Genomic DNA, 25,258 nt, shown 5'->3' with positions numbered 1-25,258 from the left:
TTTCCATACGCTCTTCGATCGCGCATACTGAAAGAGGTTAGCGAATATAAGTACCTTGGAGTGACGATAACAAAGAATTTAAGTTGGAACATGCATGTATCTAACATCTGCGCATCCGCCTTCCGTAAATTATGCTTTCTTATGTACAAACTTCGTTCTCTCCCGCCGTCGGTAAAGTTGTTAGCTAACAATACCATTATTAGACCTACTCTCGAGTACGCATGCATTATTTGGGACCCTCACATTAAAAAAAATATTCATGCTATTGCAATGATTCAGCGGAAGTGCATCCGGTTTATCTTCTCCAAGTACCGCATGACAGACTCCCCGACAGCTATCATGCAAGAAAATAACATACAAGAACTTCAGCTTCGTAGAAAAATCTTGAGATTAAAGTTTCTTTTTCATTTGAAAAACAAACATTTTGCACTACAGGCATCCTCGTTCATCCAGCCTCTGACGTCACGACTAACTAGAAATCGCCATGCTGAATCGATAACTCCATTGCAAACCTGTACTAACACATTTAAATTCTCGTTTTTTCCTCGAACCATTACAGACTGGAACGCTTTGCCGTCTGAGTCACTACAAAACATACACTCATTCGACTTAATTGCATCATAACGAAAACCGCTTTCCTTTCTCGGTCCCTGATTTTAGAAGTTTTTGAAATCCCAATCGATTACACGCATGTATTGGCGTAATAGAACCCTTAGTGCTGAGTCAAGTGGTATGTGCATGCATGTATGCATAGGTCGCTATAGTTATGTATGTTCGTATACTTATACTAATTATGAATTGCTATTGAATTACACACTCAAAATACTGTTGATTATGAATTGTTATATGTACGCGGGTATGTAAGTGCATATTATTAATTGTATGTGCATGCGTGTACTTTTACTACTTGTTCTGATTATGAATTGCAATTTTGCTGTTTGTAAAGTGCTTGTGATTCACTCTTGATACCACTCCTGCATGGGCTCACTTCTGAGCCTGCAGTATGCTGTAAATAAAATAAATAAATAAATGAAAAGATGCATTTTCGCATGCATTCATTATTCCGGACTGCCTGAATTTCCAGACGTTTTTGCGGTCCCTTGGGGGTCCGGGAAATTGGACGTCGGCTGTAGCTGTTTTCAAGTATTTTGGACTGAGTGTGAGAAGTCTTCACCTATGCCGTAACCTGTCCCTTTAAGCTTGCGACTATAGGATGGGATTGCGCTTTTTTGTTTTGTGCAGAGCAATTCTCCGGATTATAGGCCGGCAGCGGCCAACTGAATGTCGACTGAGACAATGCGTGCACTCTTGGTTCTCTTGATCTCTTGGTTCTAAGTGAACCTGTAAGTTATTGCGGCAAAGGTTTATTACCAGCTGCTCTAACTCAGTAAATGTTTCAGATACGGAAGGGTCTGGGATGCCGAAGAAGATCAGGTTATTTCGCCTTCAATGATTTTCAGCGTCATCAATACGAGCTTCTAGCACAGAAATTTTGCAGGCGGTCTGCTTCGTGCTAGTGTGCATGCCCTCTACTTCTTTTCGCAGTGGAACCAGAGACTGATAATGAGTTTCAAGATCTGTTAGTCTTTTGTTGTTCGCCAATAGTATTATCAGTGTTACCAAGCTGAGCCTTCAAGCCCTGGACTTCTGCAATAAGTTGTGTTTGACCACTTGACACTTTACGCAATTCAGCAAGAAGGTTTTCAGAATTATTTGAACGACTATCCCCAGCTAGAATTAAGGAAAGAAGATGGCTTTTAAGGGCTCCTTATTCTTTGTTAGACACAATATTCATGAGAACTAGCAGACAGCAATGCCAAGGAAAGTATACACCTTTTCACAGGAGCACCCTCGCACCCGTGCTCGCACCAGTGCGCTGCAGGGGTCGAGGGTATGTTTTCAGTGTTGCCATCGCGCTTTGGGCTGCGCATGTTGTACCTGTACGCTTGGTACGCTTGGATGTTGTGTGTGAATTAGGCCCTTCTTTGCGATAAAAAGCGATTGTCATGACCGGAAATAGTGCGTATTCAAAGAACCGATCGTCTGGCCATCACTGTGTCGTGCTCTGATGCACGAACAATCAGCGGAAAAGGAACATTTTAGGCGTGATTGTGTGCCCGCAGCACAGCACGCCGCGCGAGGATTGCAAGTGTGACATGTTCTCGCTGTATCACTTTCCGTCGTCGCCAGAATTGCAGAAGATATGGGTGGCGTCGGTAAATCGGAAAAACTTCCGTGCTTTGGGCTGCGCCAGTGCTGTGTGGGTATGTTGCTTCGGTACGCGTTTGTGTGACTGTGTTATGCGCCTGTGTCCGATACGAAGTGGCTACCATGGCAGAAAATTTACTGCATTCGCATAGCAAGTCATCTGGTCATCACTGTGTCGTGTACGGGTGAACGAACAAGCAGCGGAAGAGAAATATTTGAGGTGCAATCGTGTGTCCGCAGCGCATGTACGCCATGCGATGAGTGCAAGCGTGGCATGTTCGCGCTGCATCGTTTTCCTTCGTCGCGTGAATTGCGGCAGCAGTGGGTGGCTTCACTAAATAGTAAGAACTTGCGCGTGTCGCCCTGGTCACGCCTCTGTTCCCGGTATTTCGTTGGCGGCAAGAAAAACGACGAGAACAACGTTCCCAAGCAGCATCCTAGATAGGAAAGAAAGGTACGCAAGCCACTGATGACTCACCTACTAACTCGTGAGAACGTTGCGGATTCACACTTCATATCGTCCATAACACAGCGGCCGACAGGGCTGCAAACTCCGCCTTGCCCGGTTACGCATGTGCAGCCTGCGCGCGCCGTACTTCAGCGGACGGCCTCGCGGAAACCCACGCGCGACTGGGCCTACTGTTCACGGCTTGCGACGGTGTCACATTCCCCTTCACCAGCACGACTTTTTCCTTCACATTGTGCGCCAGCGACTGACCCACAGTCAGACTGCACGTAGCTGCGCGACTCCAGTGCCTCGTAGTTGCACACCTGGCGAAGACCTCACGCATTCGCCTCAACGAGATATAAACAATGTTCGCTCGCGGTATTTCTGGCCACTCACAGGTCTCCTCGACCTAGTCTTCGACGTCGTCGGGGTGAATGTAGGTCAACTGTATCTGTGAAGAAGGATTGTGCGGTGTTTACAGTTTACAGCTGACAAACTTACGCTCCGCGAACGAGTATGCGCGGAGGTTTGAAACTGATGGATAATCCGTAGACATTTAGTACGCCAATAAAGGAAAGCGGTAGACAGCTGCAAGAACGCTCTAGTTACCGATTATTAACAAATCACGCCGTGATCGACCTGGTACTACGCTGGCTGCTACTGGTACCGACGACGAAGCACTGCCGTTCGCAGACGCGGAGCTAATTCTTGCGTCGTACGGGCGAATGCGCGCCGCTGAACGGTTCAGACAGCGACGAATAAGTCAGTGGCAGCGACGATACCAAACAAAACAGCTTAAAGAAACGAAAAATCAGCAAACACAGGCTTTAGCAGGGACCTCACACCAACAGATAGCGCGCCGGTTCGAGTACGCGCAGCCCAAGATGGCGATTTCGCCAATCTTGCACGTTAGACGGCACGCATTTCAATATGGCGCCTCCCTGGGGTGAGAATTTCAAAAGGTGTATAGGGGGTGTTATTTGTAGTAATTAGAATATAAATGTGAAGAAAGTAAAGTGGATGAAAAGATAACCTGCCGCCGGCAGGGACCGAACCTGCGACCTTCGAATAACGCGTCCGATGCTCTACCACTGAGCTACGGCGGCGGTCATCTCCCCGTCCACTTTTATAGTGTATATATGGGGATTAAACTTAGGAGTGTTAGTCAGCGCCGATCGCAGCCATGGCGGCGAATGTGGAACACTATTTTTTCTGCCTTTTTGGCGTCACGTAGCCTGTGATCTATTTACGAGCAGGCAGCTGACCAATAATTCCTCGCATACTACCTGAAGGCATCAACTTTACTTTCTTCACATTTATATTCTAATTACTACAAATAACACTCCCTATACTTTCCTTGGCATTGCTGTCTGCTAGTTCTCATGAATATTGTGTCTAACAAAGAATAAGGAGCCCTTAAAAGCCATCTTCTTTCCTTCATTCATAGCGAGGGTCTCGTTCTGGCAGACTTGATGCCTTCAGGTAGTATGCGAGGGATTATTGGTCAGCTGCCTGCTCGTAAATAGATCACGTGCTACGTGATGCCAAAAAGGCAGAAAAAAGAGTGTTCCACACTCGCCGCCATGGCTGTGATCGGTGCTGACTAACACTCTTAAGTTTAATCCACATATATACCCTATAAAAGTGCACGGGGAGATGACCGCCGCCGTAGCTCAGGGGTAGAGCATCGGATGCGTTTTTTGAAGGTTGCAGGTTTGGTCCCTGCCGGCGGCAGGTTATCTTTTCATCCACTTTTCTTTCTTCACATTTATATTCTATTTACTACAAATAACACCCCCTATACTTTCCTTGGCATTGCTGTCTGCTAGTTCTCATGAATATTCCAGCTAGAATTATTAACACGCGAATTATACATGGACACACTCTGCAATAGTAACCATACAACACTGCGGACGTGGCAGCTGTACCAGAAAGTAATTACCAGAATTTTTGGGAAACATAGCATAACGTTCACCAACCAGCATAGAGGGAGAACTGATTAGTTATCCATGCAGTGGCACAGTCACCAAGCCCACAGCGCTCCGCTGAAGGTGCTTGCTGTTTTATAGACGATGGGCTTGTTGCTGTCGACGAGGATGCGACCGTCCAGACTTGGTTGAGCTCAGCTGTCCACGGTCCCTCTTCTGGTCGAGCCAGGCACTTGCCGATACGTAGGAGCTGAGCTCTGCCTTCATCGCTGCCAGGACAACTGAAGTTGCATTCCATTGGTGTTGCCGACGCCGCATGCACAAGTGCAGGCAGCAGCAAATGAACGATGATGTAATGGACCATCTGCATAGTGGGAGCGAACTGATTAGTGATTCGTGCAGTAGAGCAGTCACCAAGCCTTCAAAGAAGTGAGAATTTGTTTGGGGTGCTCCACAAGAGGAGGCATTCAATAGGTGAAAGTTGGTGCTTTCCATCTCTTCCTGTCCTTGGAGTTTACGACCCATCAAAAGAAACAGTCGTCATCGCCGACACATCATCCTTTTGACTGAAAATATTAATCGGGACAGAAGCAAATGAATAGCAAGTTTTCTGTCATCACTTAGGCCTCAAGGTTATGCTCAGATTGAAAAAGGCTCTTGCTTTAATCTGGGCATGTGATAAATTCAGCGATTACCTTGTCGATAAACTGTTCAAACTGGAGATGGATCACAAGCCATTGGTTCCCATCTTCACTTCGAAAAGCCTTGATGGCTTGACGCCCAGATTACAGAGGTTTTCTAAGAATGATGCAATATCGATATGAGGTTGCATCATGGGCGTCGGCAGGATTTTTTCTTAGGGGGGGGGCAAACCCGTTATGTTGACGCGGAGGGGGGGGGGGGGGGAGCTGAAATAACAACAGTGAAACTCCATAGCGTCCAAAAGACATCACGCAGAAGAATGGAGAAATCTTTCTGTTCCTAAGGGTTACAAAAGTTTCAGAATATTTATTAACGCTCACGCATCACACTGAAAAAAAAAAACACTCCGACATCAAGATAGAATTTTCAAAAGTTTTGAGACCACGAGGGACAAAGCTGAATGTTACCGCTGCTTAGGCAGACAGCCTTGAATTTAGATTTTCCGGCTACAACATGTACTATGCAACCGATTGCAGTCAGAAATTGCTAGGAAATTCAAAGTTTCCTCTTCTATAAACTTTTCGCGTCTACTATACAGTTAAACGATGTTGCGAGGCAGTATTACTGAAATTTTGTACATGCTTGAAACGTCCTTACAGTCACTCGGTGTCTGTAAATGCGAGCGGCATGCGTCTAGGCGCACGCATAGCAAAGTGGTCTACAACTTTCTACGCGAAAGCTCTTTGTCCCTCCTTTTCAATTTTTTCAGGATGCAGCGAAAGCATGCAGAGTCCACACAGGCGAACGAAGCCACGTCCTCACACGCCGCATCGTGCTGAAAGAACGTTCGGAACAACACATTGTCGAGGGGAAAGTTATGGCCGTTTGAAGAGCACGACTGATGGCGGGATAGATCCCCTCAGCAAATGCAAGAAGATCGATCAGGTCTCCGTGGAAGTCTGTGTTCATCCATGACCGACGCCACAGTTCCACTTCGCAGTCGAAGTTGTCGAAGTCGAAGTATTTATTAACAGGCTCGCAGAGCTGCTTCTTAAAACCTTCATTGGAAAGCTTCCTCAACGTGTTTGGGTGTAATAAGAGTAGTGCAAATGCGGGAGTATTACACTCTCCAAATTTTTCATCCAGCGCTGAGAGCAGAGAGTCCAAGTAACAAATGAAGATGTTACGACGGTAGTATTCTTCCGGAGTTCCCAGAGCGTTCGGCCTGTGCATTTGGCACGCAACCATTCGCGGCACACTGACTTCTGCACCAAGCTGTTCTGCGGTCTCCTCGGTCGCAGAATAAAGGTCCCTAAACACTTCTTCCGCTTTTGCCCTGTGCTCACCAATTGTTTCAGACAAGAGCCGCATGCTACACCTTTAAAATGTCCATCTGGGGGCTTTGTAGCATGTTTGTCACCGGTTCAAGGAGAGCAGAATATCTTGCGATAATGGTCAGGCAAACCAAAAATGAAGGCGAGCATAGACTGCACGATAGTTGGTGTGCAGTTTCCCGCGTTTGCCTGTTCGCAGACGATGACAGTGTTGTCAGGGCCTCCATAACTTCAACGAAGTGTTGGCGAAAGAGACGAATGCTTTTATATTTGGAGCTCTACCTGGTTTCACAAAGCAAGGGCAGTGAAGGCGCATTCTTCCTCTTGAGGGGGCTTTCTCGAAAGAACTTGATTGTCGCTTTGATGGATGCCACCGCATTTCTGATGTCCGCCACCGTGCTTGCCTTGTTCACAACCAAGTTTAGCCGATGCGAAGCACAGTGAAAGTACATGGCTCGAGGGTGTTTTTCTTTGATTCTAGCCTGTACGCCAGATATGTTGCCTGCCATTGAAGAGCAGCCATCGTACCCTTGGCCTACGATGTTATCAGGATTGAGGCCAAAGTCGTCAACAGCATTGAGAATTGTGGCAGAAATGGTTTCTGCGTTCATGCTTTCCAACGGAATCATGCCAACAAATTCTTCTCGTACAGCCTTGAGACCTGTGTCTACAAACCGGATACCAATCGTGAGCTGTTCTGTGCCTGATATGTCCGCAGATTCATCTGCCAGCAGTGAATACTGCCCGGATTTGTTGCACGCACTTACAATGTCTCTCCAAAGGAGGTCCTCACTGATTTTTATCAGCTCGTTTTGAATACTTGCTGATGTGTACTTTGCGTTTTTGGCGCTATTGTCGAGATGTGCTTGTAGCTTGTGGTCCCCAGCGTCGACGCGAAACCTGAGAAGGTCCTGAAAAATCCCGCTTTGTGCTTGTTTCCCTCGCAGAGGCAAATCATGCATGCCGCAGAAGAGCACAGCCGCTGTAATCGAGACAAGTTTCTGCTTATTGCATTCTGCTTCTTCCTTTGCGGCTGTGTCGAGCTGCAGTGCGACATCGGTTGCCTTGTTGAGGAGGCAAAGGAAGTTATCTCTCCTTTCGGTTGCGTCCTTGTGCCATTCGCACTTTTCATGCTCCTAGGCGGACTCGTGAAACTTTTTGTACTTAGTGAAAGCAGTGACGATAAAAGCTCCTTGTCGTCCTTTCCCGGTCACTGGCTTGAAAACGACACATTGGTGGCAGAGCGCACCTTTAAGCGCACTGGAATACGCCAGCCACGGATACTGCGATAGCCACGCTGGTCGAAACGCCCTGGCTTGCTTCAGCTCTGCAGCATCCGCTTTGAAATTGTACGTATCTGGAGGCGTCGAAGGGCTAGTCAGAAGTTTCCGTTTTAAGTCATTGTCTGCAACAAGCAAAACGGGAACAATAAGTGTTACATTAGCTGGCCTCGGTATGAAATCGCCGTATCATTCTCCCAAGAATATTTACTACGTTTTACTTAAAATTGCTACTGTATACATAAACTGCTTACATCCGTACGTGGCGTCGCTATTAAAGCGTCATTTAAACACATACGGTTGGTACATGTTTACTGCTAGGCTAGTGGCGCTCCACATGATATGTCGCAATTAATCGAGGACCATGCATAAATTTAGCGAACGTCATTCAACCGAAGTTGTGAAAATATTTTATCAGCTTTTTCTATGTGATCGTCACTACAAAATTCAATGCTAGATATGCCTTGTTGAAACCGATAGTCAGATTTTTATAGCATTACGCCTGTCAATAGATTTGCAAATAAGTTAAAGTTACGAAATTGTACGCCCCTTTTTTGAGAACTGGCACAGCAACTTCCATCCATCTTAGCCTTCGGACACGATCTTGGGTGATTGACAAAGACCGGGCGGAGATCGTTTGGCCTGATTTGAGACCCGTTGTTATATTTTGGCCACAAAGATGGCCAATAATATTGTCGGTAATTTTAAGGTTACCGAAAAAAGGTGTCCTTTGTCGACCGGAACAAAAAGCAGAGCCAATTGGAAAGTTCTTAGATGACGTCTAATTATGAGAAACTGCCCGCATATTTTCGAAACCACGTATAGCGGTACTTGTCGCACCCCTTTGAATTCCCGGTTAACTCATCATCCAATGACTGTGCACTATTCTGCAATGTGACGAATGAGCCTTCCTACATGAACAAGGACGCCATACTCCTACGGAACTTTTATTTTAAACTAAGACGGTGCATGCTGCAGTTTCCTTGTGATGAGTACATCTTCATCAGTGCAACATCTGGCTTCCCGGTATGATGCCAGACAGGCCCATCTAGGCAATGTTAAAATTATTAGGCCAGCTTTTATGAAGCTAGCCTAAATCTGGTTTACCAACTGAAGGGTCAAAACAAGGAGCACGCTAAATAATTAACACAAAAGGCATGCTTGCGGCAGGTTAACGGGCCAGCATAGTGGGACATGTTAAAGCCGGGACCATGCAGAACAAGGTGCTTGTCCTCAAAGAGTAAGAAAAAAAAAGAAATCGGCAATGAATCAACTTCGAATGACTTTTTTCCCCGAACTGTCGGTGTGCCCAAAAGTTTCGTATGGCAAAGACTGGAGCCGTACTATTTGCTGTGATGTAGCTTACCTGCGAGAGATGATTTGAGGGCGCAGCCGATGTCGAGAGGGTGCCTTGATGTTGGAGGCTCCTCAAGTTCGGAGGAAGTGGTAGAAATATCTTTGGATTCGGGATCGTGGTCCAGCTCGGAAAGTTGTATCTTCTTCATCAAACATGGCGCAACGTCAGTATCAGCTTTCCTTTTAAAGAAGCTTCTGATGTCCATTTTCGCGTTGCGGTGGCACTGTACAACAGCTCCACGATGCTCACGGACGCGCGCTCACTTTGGCGCAGGCAAGCTGCGAGATTCCCTAGCGGAGCGGCACTTTTTTCTGTTCTGTTGGGTACAAGCTATTTTTTTCACCGTGGTGGGTACACATTGTAGCCGTGAGTAGAGAGGTTGCTAGAGAAGGGCTTTCGAGAAATGACAATTCGCAAAAATCCGTACCACTCATGTGCAGGTCAATATCTACTGCAACAAACAAAGAAAAGGGGCGGTGGCATCCCTTTATCCCTCCCTTGACCACGGCGGCCAACCAGAGCGTAAGTACTAGTAGGCCACAGCCCACCGGGCAGGGCCTAAGTGGAAAACCAAGATATTACGAAAAACAGCGGTTTTCCTCCTTTCTCATCGACACGTGGTCACGCACGGTTTCAGGAGCCGACGCCACATGTGCGGAATTTATTGCTCCTACATTCCGCGCTTCAGCGGCATCGTCGGCCAGCAAAAGGACCGTCACCTCGAACTTGGCGCTAACTAGGCTACTGGGGTTTCTTTTGCCTCTTTCGCGTGTTCCCGTCGCCGACCGATGTCATCAAACAGCGCCGCCTGCACTTCAGATCTACGCAGTGTGGTCTGTTTCCTGGCCGGAAGTGGCGTCTTCCCGGAGTTCAAAAACAAGACCGTGGCGGCCGTGGCCCACCAGAGGGGAGGCGGCGCGCAACTGCCCGCGTGGCGCCATCGCAGCTGGCGCAACTGACCACAATGCACTTCAAACACAGCGGGAGGTGTCCGGCACCGGTCCCCGCTTCGAAATCCAACCCCTCTCGGCATTCTGCGACCTCACGATTCGCCCCTTGGTGCGAAACCGCTCTCGCCCTGAGCACTCCACACAAAAAGAAAAGCTGAGCGGCCGCCGTCGGCGAGCGAAAGACACAGCCTTCTCCCCCGAAAACGTAAACACTTCGGCATCCTTAGGGCGCACCATCACATGCAGCCTTCAACATACTCGAAGCAGCCATGACAAAGGGCCGTCGTTACTCTCCCCTTGATTAGGGGGCTGAACATTGGTGCTGTGGATTTTTTCTTCACTGGCACCATAACCAAAAAGAAAGAGAAAGAATGGGGGGAGGGGGGCTTCCTTCTAAAGAAGGTCGTCTGAAGAGAAAATTTCTGTCTCTTCGGAAGAATGCCAGGGGCACAATTTGCAGGGGAAAAGGCTTCCACAAATGGACAGCTTGAATTTGCCTTTGTTGGTGCTGGCTACCTGCGTTTTCGCAAAGGAAAGATCAGTGGAAAGGTTCCCTGACTTTTTTTTTGACGTCGGGATTGAAAGGAACATTCTGGAAGGTCTCTGGTCACCGATGTCAGCAAGAAAATAAAGAAGCACACATTGAGGAGGGGGTCTTTGGGGATGTGGGCGAGGGTGAGAGGGGGGAGGGCTGGTGCCGCTTGCGGGGGGGGGGGGGGGGGGGCAAGTGCCCCTTTTGCACCCCCCTGCCGATGCCCATGGGTTGCATACATTGCAGACGACCACAAACGAGTGGCCGAAGTGGAAACAACGCTTTGATCGTTTCCGAACCTCTTCAGGCTTGTGCGTGAAGCCCGAGCAGCATCAAGTAGACGCAATACTCTACATCATGGGTGAGCAAGCCGAAAAAAACCTATGCCATCTTCGTTTTAGCTGAAGAGAACTCCAAGAAATTCAATGCGGTGGTGTAGCAGCTTGACAAATGTTTTATTCTGCGACACAACGTAACCTTTGAATGAGCCAGATTCAATGAGTGCAACAAGATGGGAATCGGCCGAAGCTTTCCTTACTGCGCTTCACACACTTTCAAAAGAATGCGGTTTCAGTGCTCTTCGAGAGGGGTTCGTGGTTGAGATAAAAGACAAGCAGCAAAGCCAGGTGAAGCTTGTGCTTTGATCTTGTACCGATTATAAACTGCTGCTTTGGTGATATCCAAAAAAACGGCAGGAAGTGGGAAGCTTGCGATGAAAAAATGCGTAAACGGGGGTGGGTGCTCGAGCCGACGTTTCGACAAGTGGACTTGTCTTCTTCAAGGCTGGAACTGATTTTCTTAGCTATCGTGTGTGTATGCTTTGTGCCGTCTCCACAGTGGGGGTGGGGGAGGAGAGGCCGCCATGACGAACTGTGTGAGTCATAAGGAAGGCGGAAAAAGCGGAAGAAAAAAGAACAAAAAGCGGGGCGGGGGGGAGGGGGGGAGAGGAGAGGGTGTATGTTTCGCTGAATGGTTGTCAGTGGATGGAAGCACGTGGCATTTTAACAATAGTAGGTTCGATATTCCTAGAAGAAGGGCTCATTGGTTTTCGTTGTGTGTGTACCATACCGAATTGATTCAAGAGCCCCCTTAGAAACGTTAATACCTGCCGGCTGGAATGTAGTGAACTTGTGAATAAGGTATGACTCTGTATATTTTCTGTCCCTTGGGGACCGGAAGTTTGACTGAAGTATGTAAAGTTTGAGATCGTCGAAGTTGTGACCTGCTACATTAAAATGTTGTGCCACTACTGTGGGTAACTTCTTTGCCGTGTCCGCGCGATGCCCATTTAATCTAACATTAACAGGTAGGGGTGTGCGAATACTCGAATATTCGAATACGAATTGAATAGGAGCCCTGCAAATAGTTGATTCGCGAATCGAATATCTACTAATCGATTTTTCGAATACCGAAACTTGGTAAAACAGTGGGATGACCCGCATTTTACGACGAATTGGCTTGATCCCGGTGAAACCCCATAAAAATAATGTATTAAAAGCCTCGGTTATACGACGAAATTTTACGCCGACTCCACATCATATGACAACTCTTCAACACCACCCGAGAAAAAAAAAATAATCTTTTGCACCCGCGCCCATACCTTGAAAGAGAGAGTGAGACAGGTAGAGAGCGCCTTCGTTGAATGGAGAATTTATTCTCCTAGCAATTCATGTTCGTCTGTGATCCAGGCAAACTGGATCCCAGACAAACATAGTTCCGAGATCGCTTCTAGATATGCCTTGATTGTGGGAGTATCCCATCACCGTTACCTATTAGTCAAGCTCAATCTATATGGAGAAGCTTCAGATCGTCGACAAGCTCATCTTCGAGATCCAGATATTTTCACGCTTTCAGCCTGTGGAAACTTCTCCTGGTAGACATGCAACTGAAGGTCCCCTCCCTTTGTTTGTGGCACTCGCAGTCACAGGCCTTGAGCACGCAAAAAGGGCACGACGCAACTATCGTCAGCGTGAAAAAAAATTTCCCCTTGACGTGAGCATTTATAGTCACCAACTGCACTTCACAAGAGAACACAAGGCAACAAATACGACGCGCACAGCTCAGTCACGCACGGAATCATCCTACGCAAACTTGCAACAAAACATGCTCCGTCGCCATTATATGATGGCGATGAGACTCTATATAAGGTCTCTTCGTCGATTTGGCTGCACCGGCGGCACCAATTCAACGGGTGCAGCACCGTCCTCCTCGTTTTGCTGGTGTCGCGCGCGCCCTCTGCACCGGTTCCCTCGTTTTGTCAAGGTGCAAGCGTAGTGCTGCACGAGTTCTCTGCCGGCCTGGTGTACTCAGTAGGTGTATTGTTGTTAGATACTATAGGCCTGCCCGGGATTTGCGCGATAAGCAGTTCATCTATGGACACCTTATGAATCTTCGGAAGAAGGTAGAAGCGGCCTGCTTACTTATTTTTAGGCATTAGGAGCCGGTGCTCAGAGTGTGTGATTAATTCCCTGGCTAGAAAATCCATGATCGTGTGTTGTATGCTATTACTATATTCTTGAGTCGGGTCCGAGGCTAATTTTCGATAGTGCGTGTTGTTGCTGAGTTGTCTGATAGCTTCGTTTTTATATTTTTCTATAGGCCAGATTACTCTACTACCACCCTTGTCCGCTGGTTTTATAACAATGTCCTTTCTGTTTGAAAGCTGTTTCAGGACCTCGTGTTCTGCATAAGTTAAGTTCTTCGGCTTTCTACTCCGTTTAGCTGTGCTCAGAATTTCCCTTGAGACTAGTTTTATATATTGATCTAACTCTTGGCATTGTTCTGTATCTGGTGTTCAAGTGCTTGGCGGACGCAAAGAGGCATTGCTTACGTCTTCCCTGTCTGCCTTATCAAGAAAGAATTCCTTGATGCGCAAACATCTTGAAAACTCAGTTATATCTTTGTGGAGCTCGTACTCGTTCACTGCATTGTTTGTGGGACAAAATGTAAGGCTGCGCTTGAGTAGATCTATATCGACTGGACTTAAGCTTTGTGATATGTCTACCACTTCGCTACGGCGTTCTGGGTGTTGGGCTGGGATTGCGGAGCTTTCTACCGTGTTCCTCGAATTATTGAGGGCAGAGTTCGTAGCATGGTTTTCTTTGCGCTTTTCCTTGATGAGCAATTTATCTTCTCTACATTCTACAAATTGGGCAAGTTCTTCAGTTTCCTCTTCAGATAGTTTAACGTTATTAAGTTGGTTGGTTATTAAAGCAAGTTGATTTCCGCAATGGTTCTTTTAAAATATCTATTAATGATAAAGACGCACTTTCTAAAATGCTGTTCCATTTCGCTAATAGTTTAGGCGGTAGGGTACCAAGAGCACATCTGACCTTAATTTTAAGACCTTTCGGAATTTTCTTTTCTTTAACGTAGCTAGGAGTATTTCTTCAAATGCATTCTGTAGTTTGTTTCGCGGTGAGCTTACGGGATTGGAGAAAAAACTAAGATTTGCGGTTGCTTTTCATGTCCTTGGTGCTTGTTAGTCATTTCTGTTGGAGTCGGGCAGACCTCCAGGGCACGTTTTCAGGGGGTATTTTCTTACTACTCTTTGGTGGTGATGTCTGACCCGATGCGTGTTTCTGTATCTGTTTGTTTGGTAGCGTTCGCAGATGTCTCTGTTAGGGGAGTGCGTGAATTTGTTGCCTCTGCTTGTTGTGTGGGTTCTGTTACTGGTGTTATTATCACGTCCACCGTCTGAGTAGATGCTTCTTGTGTCTTAGCTACGGTGGGGTGTGAGTTGCAGCTAGTGCTTGTTGTTCTGGTTCGTGGGACGGTCCGTTAGATTGTGTAATTGGCTACGTCTGTTTAAATTCATTCCTGATTCTGTACTTGATGTTCCTGCAAATTACATTCGAACCTACTATTGTTAAAATGCCACGTGCTTCCACTGACAATCATTCAGCGAAACGTACACCCTCTCCTCTCCCCCCCCTCCCCCGCCCCGCTTTTTGTTCTTTTTTCTTCCGCTTTTTCCGCCTTCCTTATGACTCACACAGTTCATCACGGCGGCCTCTCCTCCCCCACCCCCACTCTGGAGAGGGCATAAAGCATACACACACGATAGCTAAGGAAATCAGTTCCAGCCTTGAAGAAAAGTCCACTTGTCAAAACGTCGGCTCGAGCACCCACCCCCCTGTTTACGGATTTTTTCATGCTTTGGTGATAGTTGCACGTGATTTTGGCTGCTTTTATAATTTTGTGCTCAGCCTTATCGCTTTTATATCATTTCTGCCACAAGTACTGATATTTTAAATACATGTAGCTCATCATACTTAGTGTTCAATGACCATCCATCTGCTTAATTATTTGTTTCTTGCAGTTTGCAGTGATTATTGTATGTGCAATATTGTTAATAATGAATATTAATATTTATGAGATGCTTAAATGATGCTTTAAACTCAAGGAGGCGTTTGAAATATTTGCCATCTGCTCCGAAAACACCAATGGCTGCTCCAAACTAGCATTTTTCTGCTCCGAAAACACTTATGGCTCCTCCTAAGCACCATTTTTTCTGCTCCAGAATCTGCTCCAAAAAGCCAAATGTCGCTTCCATCACTGGATGTGCTTCTTTCTTGTCTGTATCGTGAATGTGTGCTGGTTTTTTGTGTGATTGTCTTACCAAGCCCAAGTTTTCAATTTATTGAAGTCTGTTGATTTATTTTCGTTTGTTTTTTTCACAAGCATCGAGTCTATGCTATCAAATTGGGGGAACTAATGCTGCTTGGTGTTTGTAAAAACTGCGCATGGAAGATGGCAAAGTAGACAGTCAGACTGAATCGCTTCTTGGCAAATGAACTCAACAAGCCAAACAACCCAAGGTTCATCTTGTTGTCTAACTGTGTGGCAGTATAATCATGCAAATGTTCCCAGCTTTATGTGCTGCTACAATTTTTGAAACAACTGTCAAGGAAAGTGTGAGCTCGAATTTCCAATGATAAATACCCGATGCATATGTGTTTATGATCTTAGGCCTGTGTTTCTTCTGGCTATGTGACTTTCACCCAACTCAATGCTTAGACTACCATTCAGCATCTCTTATTTGTGTCACCATTTTGTATATGCTAGTAATAGCTGTTTGTGAATGCACCTGATTCTTCACTATTTTCCAGCCAGTTATCCTCAAGAGGGATCTTCCTGTTTGAAGATGAAGACGATGGATCAGAGAATTCATGCCCTGCTGCTGCAACTGTTCTTGAAAAGGTACTACTTTAAACCCTTTTATAATGAGGTTGAAGGGAGAGCCGATGTTTCTTCGTTATAACTAGAGACCGGATTTTAGGAAAATGCATATTTTGTTCCTTATGCTCCTATCGTGCCACTTTGATATATGAACATGAATTAGAGGCTAAGGAGGCTTTTTATAGTGTTTCTATAGTGCCTATAAATGCCTATTTTTGGCGTTCATTCCTATATGCCTATAAGTGCCTATAAATGCCTATTTTCAAAACTGGGGCCTCTATGAACAGTAACCTCAAGTACCACTTCCTGGCACAGTTTGAGCCCGTTATTCATGTTACCATGCAACATTGACTGTTCGGAACTCTATGGGGTTCAACCTAGACCTCTAGTTCAGCCAACTTCCAGCAAACAACCGCTAGCAGCAGTGAAATGGGACTCGTCGGCGAGCATACGCCGCTGCGCTGACATGGCGCGAGCGGTTGGCGAATGTGAAATTGCGGAGAGCCATCAGGGGAGAGTGAAGAGCAGGAGAAGAAAGAAAAATGTGATGTGCACACGGCTTTTGTTTAGTTTGTAATTTAGTCTTTAATGTGTTAACCGCCAGCGGAGAAACTGGTTCTAGCGATTCGACCCGGCCAACAGAAAGAATCCCCCCCTTCTGGTCTTTTAGCGATCTGGATGTCTGCTCCTGCTCTACCCTTCTCAGCCATGCTGAAAAGAAAGGCACAGGGGTGTGTGTTCATTCGACAATGGACACTTGACTCGCCATACTACAGAATAAGCGGAGAGACCATGTTCTAGAAAGTATGCGTGACAAAGGACAGTTGCACTGCTACATTCAACTGTTGGTGCCTGTGTACCACCTTAATTAAACAATAACATTTCTTGTTTTCTTGTCGTAAATAGAGGTCGTGCACATCTTCCTTTAAAATTATTTGCATTTGTGTAAAAATTTATTGTGCCTATTGTGGTGTCACGCATTTCATGCTTTTGCCCAGTTTCGGTTTCTCAAGGTATGGTACAGAGCGCCACACGACAGGTATCTCTTGTATGATTTCCTGTAAACAATGTTTATACGCTCTCTGTCAATAAAGAGAGTCCCCTCCCCGTTCTCGGCCTGGTCTGACCTTCACAGCGTGTGCTCCGGTGCGAAAGCACCCTCCTTTGTTCCACCGGACGGTGTATCCGGTGGCGACACAACACCTATATTTAAGATATTGGAAGCCTTTTACATTGTTTTGCCTGCCTAGTTTTGGCACCTAAAATACGTTTTTTTAATGCCTACAAATCCGGTCTATAGTTATAAGCATTATTTTGTCTTACCCATTATTTCCCCTTTACTGCAATATCCGCCAATGAGGTGCAAGACTTTTAAAGTGCAAAGAATGCAATGTTGTGGTCCACTCTAATGTTCTACAGCCACATTTAAGATGACATTTTATCAAAGCAGCAAAAAAAAAATCTATGGCATCAGCATCGCGCAACCTAGCATCTGGCGTAACAGCCGTTACAGCAGTTGTGTTCTTTTTTGAAGTGTAAGGCGCAATGACAATGGACTAAAGGGAGAGTCATACACACACTCTCCCTTTTTTCTGTTGTCATCGCGCCTTACACTTCAAAATATGCTGAACCAACATGCCCAGTCTGCCATTCTTAGAGCTGTGTTCTGTTCCAATGTGATTGGTCTTTCGCTTCCATTTTGAACTTAGCTCGTTCACATTTCCACGAAACTGGCGAAACAGCGGTGCTTTTGTTTCTACAAGAGCGATAAAATGTCCATCATGAATGAGCAACACACAGCTCACAAGGTTGCTGCGACCGTTTGGTAAGTAGCATCACCACGGACCCAAGCTAATGGGGGGGGGGGGGGCCACCCCCTCCCACACCTTGGTGTGTGTGTTTAGCCATGTCTGAGAAAAGGGGATCCTGGGGGTTGTGCCGATGCTGGGTGATTGAACCGTTATGGCCCCCTGGTGGAGGCAACACACCTCCTTGGCCCCAGCTTCACATAGATGGCGCATCTGGGTTGACCCACCCAGGGGAAATCGGCAGTCACCTTTTCCTCTCTCTCTCTCCCAACATCTTCGTCTTTCTCTTTAACTTTTATTCTTTCCTGTCTTCTCTCTTCCATTTGCCTCTAGTTTTCCTGGCAGCAAGTGTTAACCTTTTATGGGTACCCAACCTTGGCTACACCATATTTGGTTATAGTGGCTATGTACAGCTGGCGTCTGCGTTTTCTTTGCATCTCGTAGTGTCCTTTCGTTGGGCTTGGTGGTGTGCGGCTGGCATGGCAGCTGAACAATCAGCACTTTTCATGTGAACGCTGAACCTAAAGCCCCTTCATGCGTTTTCCGCCGGCCAGGTTAAGTAGCGCCAACTCGTCCTCCCCCTCTCCCTTTACACCAGTTCTCTGCCCAGCAGAAGCCGAAGTGCCGCCATGATGTTTCTGTTGCTTTTCCGGTTGATGCACCTGGCCCTTGCCCACCCATGCCCTCGTGACGCAGAAACACCGGGCGAAAACTCACTCGGCGGCAGGCAGTTAACGACGAACCTCAAAAAAAAAAAAAAAAACACTTGCGAAACGGAGAAGGAAATATGTGCTTTCTCGTATGTGCAGAAACAAGGTGTAAGGAAAAAGTGGAAGGAAGTGGCTCAAGAACTTCCTTCCGGAAGCTCCGGAACCGGAAATGGGCAGTGGCGACAAAACAATAGATGGCGCTACTTAAAAAAGCGGCAGCGGACGTGATGGAGGGCCTTTAGCCGAACCCTTTCTTAACCGATCGCCCCCTAAAAAAGGTGGCGCACCGATGCAACACTTGAATCCCTCCAAAAAAAGAAAGACACCTTCTCGAAATACCACGTTATCCACTGTGAAAGTACCAAAAGAAAGTGACAAACATCTCACGATTTCTGGTTTCTAGATGCCTCATGGAAACCATTGGCAGTGGCTATAAAGCCACCAAGATGGCAAGTGGGGATCGATCTACTAATTGAAACAAAGGACAAAACTCAGTACTATCAGAAACTAAGCAACCTTGTAGCATTGGGGGATAGGCCTATCTCAGTTACCGCACATCGAACAATGAACACAATCAAAGGTCTTATTTCAGACAACAACCCTGTGAACCTCACTGACGAAGAACTCTTGGACTGGTGGAAAGACGAAAATGTTATACCTGTACAGCGCATCAAAATGGGGCACAATGACCATTGGCCAGCTCACCGTTGGCTAGCTGGCACACCCACTGAAAAAAGCCAAGCGACATGGCACAATTAACACCGGATCTGATGACGTAGACCATGCCGCATGTGACAATCACATGGTCTGTGCAGTTTAGCGAAAACCATACACTATCACAGCATGTAGCCATGGTTTGATCGGTGAAGTTGGTTGTTTCCAGAGATGCACTGGCTTTGGTCACTCCAACAAAAAGGAGGATCTGTACGTAGAACAGGAATGGATTAGGTCCTATGTTTACCATGAGCCAGCTGACACACCCACTATTATAATTGACACACCCATATTATAATCGATAAAAGTGTAGTGTGTCAACACTTGCGCCTACTAACGGCATTGGAAGCAGTGGCTGTTCGGGCTGTGCTTCTGAACAAAGTTATTGCTGTCGGCTCAATTTATATACCCCCAAATTATCATATACTGAAACATCAATTTTAAACATTATTAGATCAATATTCGGAACCATACGTCATCCTTGGCGAGTTCAACGTGCACAGCAGCCTGTTGGGTGACTGTCGCACCGAGAGGCGAGGCCGTTTTATTGAGGAGTTTCTCGTTTTTACTGGTGCATGTTTGCTACGCAGGAAAGAACCTACTTATTGTAGCCTGAGTAGCACTGACAATTGGGCGAGTTGGTACGGATGCGTGGATTTAGAATGGCGCAACAAGGCAGACGAAAAGACGAATGATCACACGATCACAAGCGCCTCTTCAACAAAACTTATTCCTCTATCAATCTCAGCATTACATCTCCAACCTTCCTACCTCTCTCTAAATGGAACGTTATTAAGAATCCATATGGTAGCGACCATTTTATGATAGTTTAAGCACGCAAACATCAACTGAATGTCCCCTGAATGCTCCCCAGTGGAAGCTTGATACAGCTGACTGGGAGAAGTTCTGAAACATTATGTCTATCGCGTGGGCTGAAATGTCTCTTTAAATATTGATGCTGCTTTTGGGTATTTTACTGCTCTCATAATGAATGCTGCTTCTAAATGTATATTCAAAGTAAGTGGTGTTGCATGCAAACGACGTATCCCTTGGTGGAACGAGTGCCGCAAAGCTTGAAAGAAGCAGAACAAAGTGTGGGAGCTGCTGCACGATTCCCCCACTGCAGAAAATCTTGCCAATTTTAAACAAGCAAAATCCCAAAGCACAAGAACATGCCGGCAGGCTAGAAGGGAGAGCTAACAGAAGTTCATAACAGGTATGAACAGATGAGGCTAAGGTATGAGATAGGGTGAAAAGAGTAAAACACGGTGCAAGAAAAATACTTTAGGTGTTGACACTCTTCCCCATGGTGTGACCAGATTGTGTTCAGCACTTCTGATCGTTTCCTGAAACGCTGCTAGGTGGCGCCATGAAGGAGTCCCACCCGTCCCTTCAAGTCACGGCGGATTGTTCGGTGCTGTAGCATATGTTAGCATATATTTAAGTATGGGTAATGACTGAACTGCTGCATCTGTGGTTGAGACCATGCGGTTTCAATTTACCCAATGTTATATTCTGCATTCACCTTGGAAGACTAATGAGAACGCTGCTTTTTCATCACTCGAAGCTCATGATTGCAGAGCGATTTACTGCAGCTTTTCTCCCACATATTATTATGAGACACTGTTCAGTGCACGGTTAATTATCCCACTAGCTAACTTTAGAGGTTGTCATAACGCATGCAATGTTGCATGTGGGCCGAAGAAACGAGGAAACATTTCTTGATGAGGTGCCGACAGATTTTGGATTCTTTTCATGCGGCATCTTGGGCATCTTGGATCTTCACCTAATTTTAATTCTTTAATCTGAACAGGAAGCTTATGGTCACTGCTGCATTTTGCTTGCATCACAAAAGGAATCAAACCTATGTAGTCAAGGGGGTACAGCAGAATGCCTCTGCACGGTGTAATTATACACTGTGTTCTGTGTTACATGTAGCTGGAAGAAGTGGAGCCGAGACCCGAGCTGACTGTGAACACAACATGACTGTTTTTCCTTTCCAACTGCCCTAGCCCTGCTCTCCTCATTCCCCCTTCCACTCGCAGAAGCAGGTGGCGCTAATAGCCGGCGGTGCTACAACTGGTGCAGCACACAGTATCAATTGTCACACTCCTTCCCCTTTAGTTCTTGTCATGGAGAATACCGGTTCACAGGGCGTCTTGTTCGGCCACTTTTTCGCAGTGGAACAGGGCTTCCTCCGGATGGAATGACTGCTTGTGGTAGCCCAGTTCTGTGGTGGGACTGACTTTGTGGCTGTTCTGGCTCAGCAGCAGCTCCTGCAGGCTCCACAGGCTCTGTTGCTTGCTGCTCAGCTGGCAGGTCTAGAGGCACAGTGTTTGCAGGTGGTGGTGTCTGTACGAGGTTGGGGCAAATGTGGTCCCTGTGTCTGTGCCACACAGTTCCATCTTGAGGCACAGCTCGTAGGACCGCTAACAGAAGCAGGTACCCATGGTGGGCCTGATCGGAAGTTCCTGATGAACACTGGGGCACCCGTGTCCATTATTGGCACAATGCGGCAACCCTTGTCCGCATGCAGTTTTTGCTTTATCTGCTTCAACAACTGGTGACGAAGACCATGCTTACCTTCGGTAGGATCGAAGCGTTCAAGGGGGAAGGCGACGCCTGGCCTGCTTACGTGGAGCGCATCCAAGAGTTCTTCGAAGCCAACGATGTCATGCCAGCAAAGAAAAGGTCAATATTTTTTAGCTACTACGGACCTCGTACCTATGCACTACTTCGTAACTTTGTAAAGCCGGAAACGCCCCAAGATAAAACGCTCAACGAGATACTGGCCGTACTTGGCAGGAACTACGCCCCCACACCATTCGTCATGGTGCAACGGTTTCGCTTCAATTCGAGGGGGCGTTCCGAAGGAGAAGCAGTCAGCGACTTTGTTGTGGTGCTAAGTGTTTGTCTGAGCACTGCAGTTGTGGAACCAAACTCAACAACATGCTGAGAGACTGAATTGTATGTGGCATAAACAGTGAAGCGGTTCAGACGCGGCTACTCGAGAGTCCCGACCTCACATTCGAGGATGCAGTGAAAACTGCCTTGGTGATGGAAGCCACTAAAAAGGATGCCGATGAACTGTCTCATCCAAGTGCAAGTAGTTTACTGGGTTTGCCAACTCACCGAGTATCGTCCGCAGCCAACAGCATGGTGTGTTACCGCTGCGGCTACAGAGGTCATTTAGCGTTGCAGTGCAGACACGGCAAGTCGGAGTGTCATTACTGAAAGAAAATGGGGCACTTGACAGTCGTCTGCAAGTTGCGGAAAGCCGAGACATTCGCGAAGGGAAACGCGTCGGCTGTGAGAACTGTACCGCCACGATCAACACGTACCGCACAGGTAAACGCTGTCGATGACGCTGATGTGCTTCATGTTCCTCGCAGTGCTGATGTTTTAAAGACGATAGTCTTTCTTGGGATACTTGAGCGCACAAGTTTTGGTCTGTCTGTCTTTGTCTGCCTGTCTGTCACATGATTCAGTCACCTGGCCAAAGTTTAAGCACTTGCTCAATGCCCAGCCATCTTGAACTGGTAGCTGCGTTCATACTTGTGAACATTGTCGATCAAAAAGCAAATCTTACACATATCTGAGGCAAAACATCAATACGTAAGTATTAAGTGGTGTGTTCCTTTACTAGAAAATACATAGATACCTAATTCTAGAGGCCCTAGTGTTTCTTAGGCTGCGTTGAAAATGCAACGCTATACACGAAAAAGCCCTCTGCCAGTGTTTCTTAGAGGCTGCACTGAAAATGTGATGCTATCAGTGCCTCCTCTAGAGGAGGCACTGGATGCTATGCACGAAAAAGCCCTCTGCCAACGATATGGCGCTGCCACCTGGCAGTGGCCCTGGGTTCTGCACAAGCTCATGTTTCCCGACGCCACTGCCAGATGGCATCCATATCTCGTGCAGTGCCTTTTCTATTTTATCAATGCCAGCCAGGTGCGGCTGATTCAACATAGAGGAGGCGCTGTCTGAGGCAAGGCAAAACATAAATGGCAGAAGACTATCGTCCTTCAACGACATTTGCAGCGAAGCATGCAGATACGTGAACAATTTTTTGACATTTGGCACCTAAGCGGTGAGCCGACTTTGCCGCCTTTCCTTTTCACCGTGGAAATGTTAGGGAAACTGTTTCCAATGGAGTTGGACGCCGGGGCAAGCGTCAGTCAGACTGACAAAGAAGGCCTTGCTTTGGTTTTTGGTATCTGGAAATTTCATCAGTACCTGTGGGGATGGCCGTTCGCTGCTGTAACAGACCACCAGCCATTGCTAGGACTTCTTGGTTCAAGTCGAGGTGTGCCAAGCCAGGCATCACCGAGAGTCCTCAGGTGGGCACTCACTCTATCAAGCTATCAATTTAAGCTTGTCTACAAGCCAGGCAGTATGCTAGGCCATGCTGATGGACTCAGTCGGCCACCTCTTCCCGCAGCTGAGGTTCACGACTCTAGCCTGCCAATGTCTTCATGTTAGAACAAGCATACCCTGATGTCCTGTCACCTGCAGTCGTTAGACATGCTACAGTAAGAGATCCCATCTTCGTCGCCAGGTGTTACATTTAGCCGGAAGAAGTGGGGCCGAGACCCGAGCTCACTGTGAACACAGCATGACTGTTTTTCCTTCCCAACTGTCCCAGCCCTGCTCTCCTCACTCCCCCTTCTGCTTGCAGCAGTAGGTGGTGCTAGTAGCCGGCAGCGCTACAGCTTGTGCAGCACACAGTATCAATTGTCACATTCTGTCCTGAGGGCACGCCGCAATCGCGACTATAACTGCCTGAATTATTTAGAAGGGAGAACGTTTGTGCGTGTTGGTTGTTCATCGTTTTTCAGAAACCGGTGAGCAGTTGTCCTGGTCTCTTGTCCCGTGTTCTTTTTTGCGCTATGATTTCTGATAAACGATGAATTATTTAGTTCCCCTATCCTCTGCTGTTGTGCGTAGTTTACGGAAGCAGCGGCCAGAAAGAAATTTAAACAATTATATATTTTCGCATTTTGGCAGCTGGTTTATGACAGTGAACATTACGATAATTTGCGAGAACCGCCAATGTGTTCAGCAGCATGTACTTGCTAACGCTGGTGTCGATGGTGAAGGACAGCTAATTATTTTAAGGAAATGCGTGCGTTCATGCAAAGAGAGAACAGTTAAGACTTGGACATCACTTGAGAACAAGGTAAATGAATATACTGTTACCTCCTTTCAATGAGTGTTGATTGTGGTTTTGGCTGTTTTTGCAGCATCGTTTCGTCTGGCATTTCTGCAATAATGAATGGTTGAAGCGAGTTTAAAATATATGTGCACCCAAGTAACCATGGAAACGGCTGACGAACAGGTTCCGCACTCCCAGGCTGAACCCTGTGACTGCGAGGTACTAAGTGGTTGTTTATTGAAGGAAATATTTACAAGGGGAAGAGGGGGGCGGGGAGAAAAGGAAGAAGGAAGTAATGATGGGCGCTGTCTAGCTTGAGCAGCTGACTAGAGCTGTGCAAATAGCAAAATTTTGGGTGTTGATGAAGTACTGGAGGGGTGCTGCTAAGTCGTGTTTCCTAGATGTCTTGTAAAGAATGGGAAAATGTGGAGGCCGAATGTGTTTATTTGTGTTTATTTACATGATTTGGTACAACCAAAGTGGTGTCGACAACACTTTACACGTTGGCGCTGGCGTCAGTGCCGGTGGGAGAGGTCATGTGTTTTCCACGCACGGCTTTGTAGACGCCTGACGAGTGTGCGCTTTCGCAAACCTGACCACGTAAGTTTTTCGCGTTAAAATGTAATGCAAAACATGGCCAAAAAGGAAACAATTCCTTTTGTACGACAACCCGTACACCTGACAGCAGCGCGCTGCCCGCTGTAACTGTGCTGCTAGCTGTTGCGTAGTGACGCGGGTACGTAACGTGCAGTACTGCCACGAGCCTGCATGGATAACTTGATATTTTGCCTTTTTTTTTTGGGTGATACTGATAAATTTTATAACGCACTGATATCGTGGCGCTAAGACATTATTCAGAAAGTACGTTTCGCAAAACACCTTGCCATTGGTTCGTTCCTCGCTTGGGAGAGCATCTTCTACTGCTTGCGGGTCGCGAGGTCACGGCTGTCGAAAATTGCGCAACTATTATGACGCGTTTGCACTCGTTAGGTTCAACGATCATTTAGAATA

The 25,258-nt window shown here is 46.7% G+C and overlaps 1 protein-coding gene across 1 annotated transcript in view; it reads left to right on the top strand.

Annotated features, from left to right (window-relative positions):
- LOC119379533 (WASH complex subunit 2) overlaps nucleotides 1-25,258 on the top strand; it is a gene marked incomplete at its 5' end in the record, with an annotated part of 624,148 nt that overhangs the window by 320,584 nt on the left and 278,306 nt on the right. The window contains 1 exon segment of the mRNA XM_037648828.2: nucleotides 15,791-15,881. Within this exon segment, the coding sequence (XP_037504756.1) occupies nucleotides 15,791-15,881 (91 nt within the window).

The sequence above is a fragment of the Rhipicephalus sanguineus genome, chromosome 1, assembly GCF_013339695.2.
Source record: "Rhipicephalus sanguineus isolate Rsan-2018 chromosome 1, BIME_Rsan_1.4, whole genome shotgun sequence".
Lineage (NCBI taxonomy): Eukaryota > Metazoa > Arthropoda > Arachnida > Ixodida > Ixodidae > Rhipicephalus > Rhipicephalus sanguineus.
The sequence above is the reverse complement of the archived record's forward strand: the minus strand, read 5'-3'. Positions and strand labels throughout refer to the sequence as shown.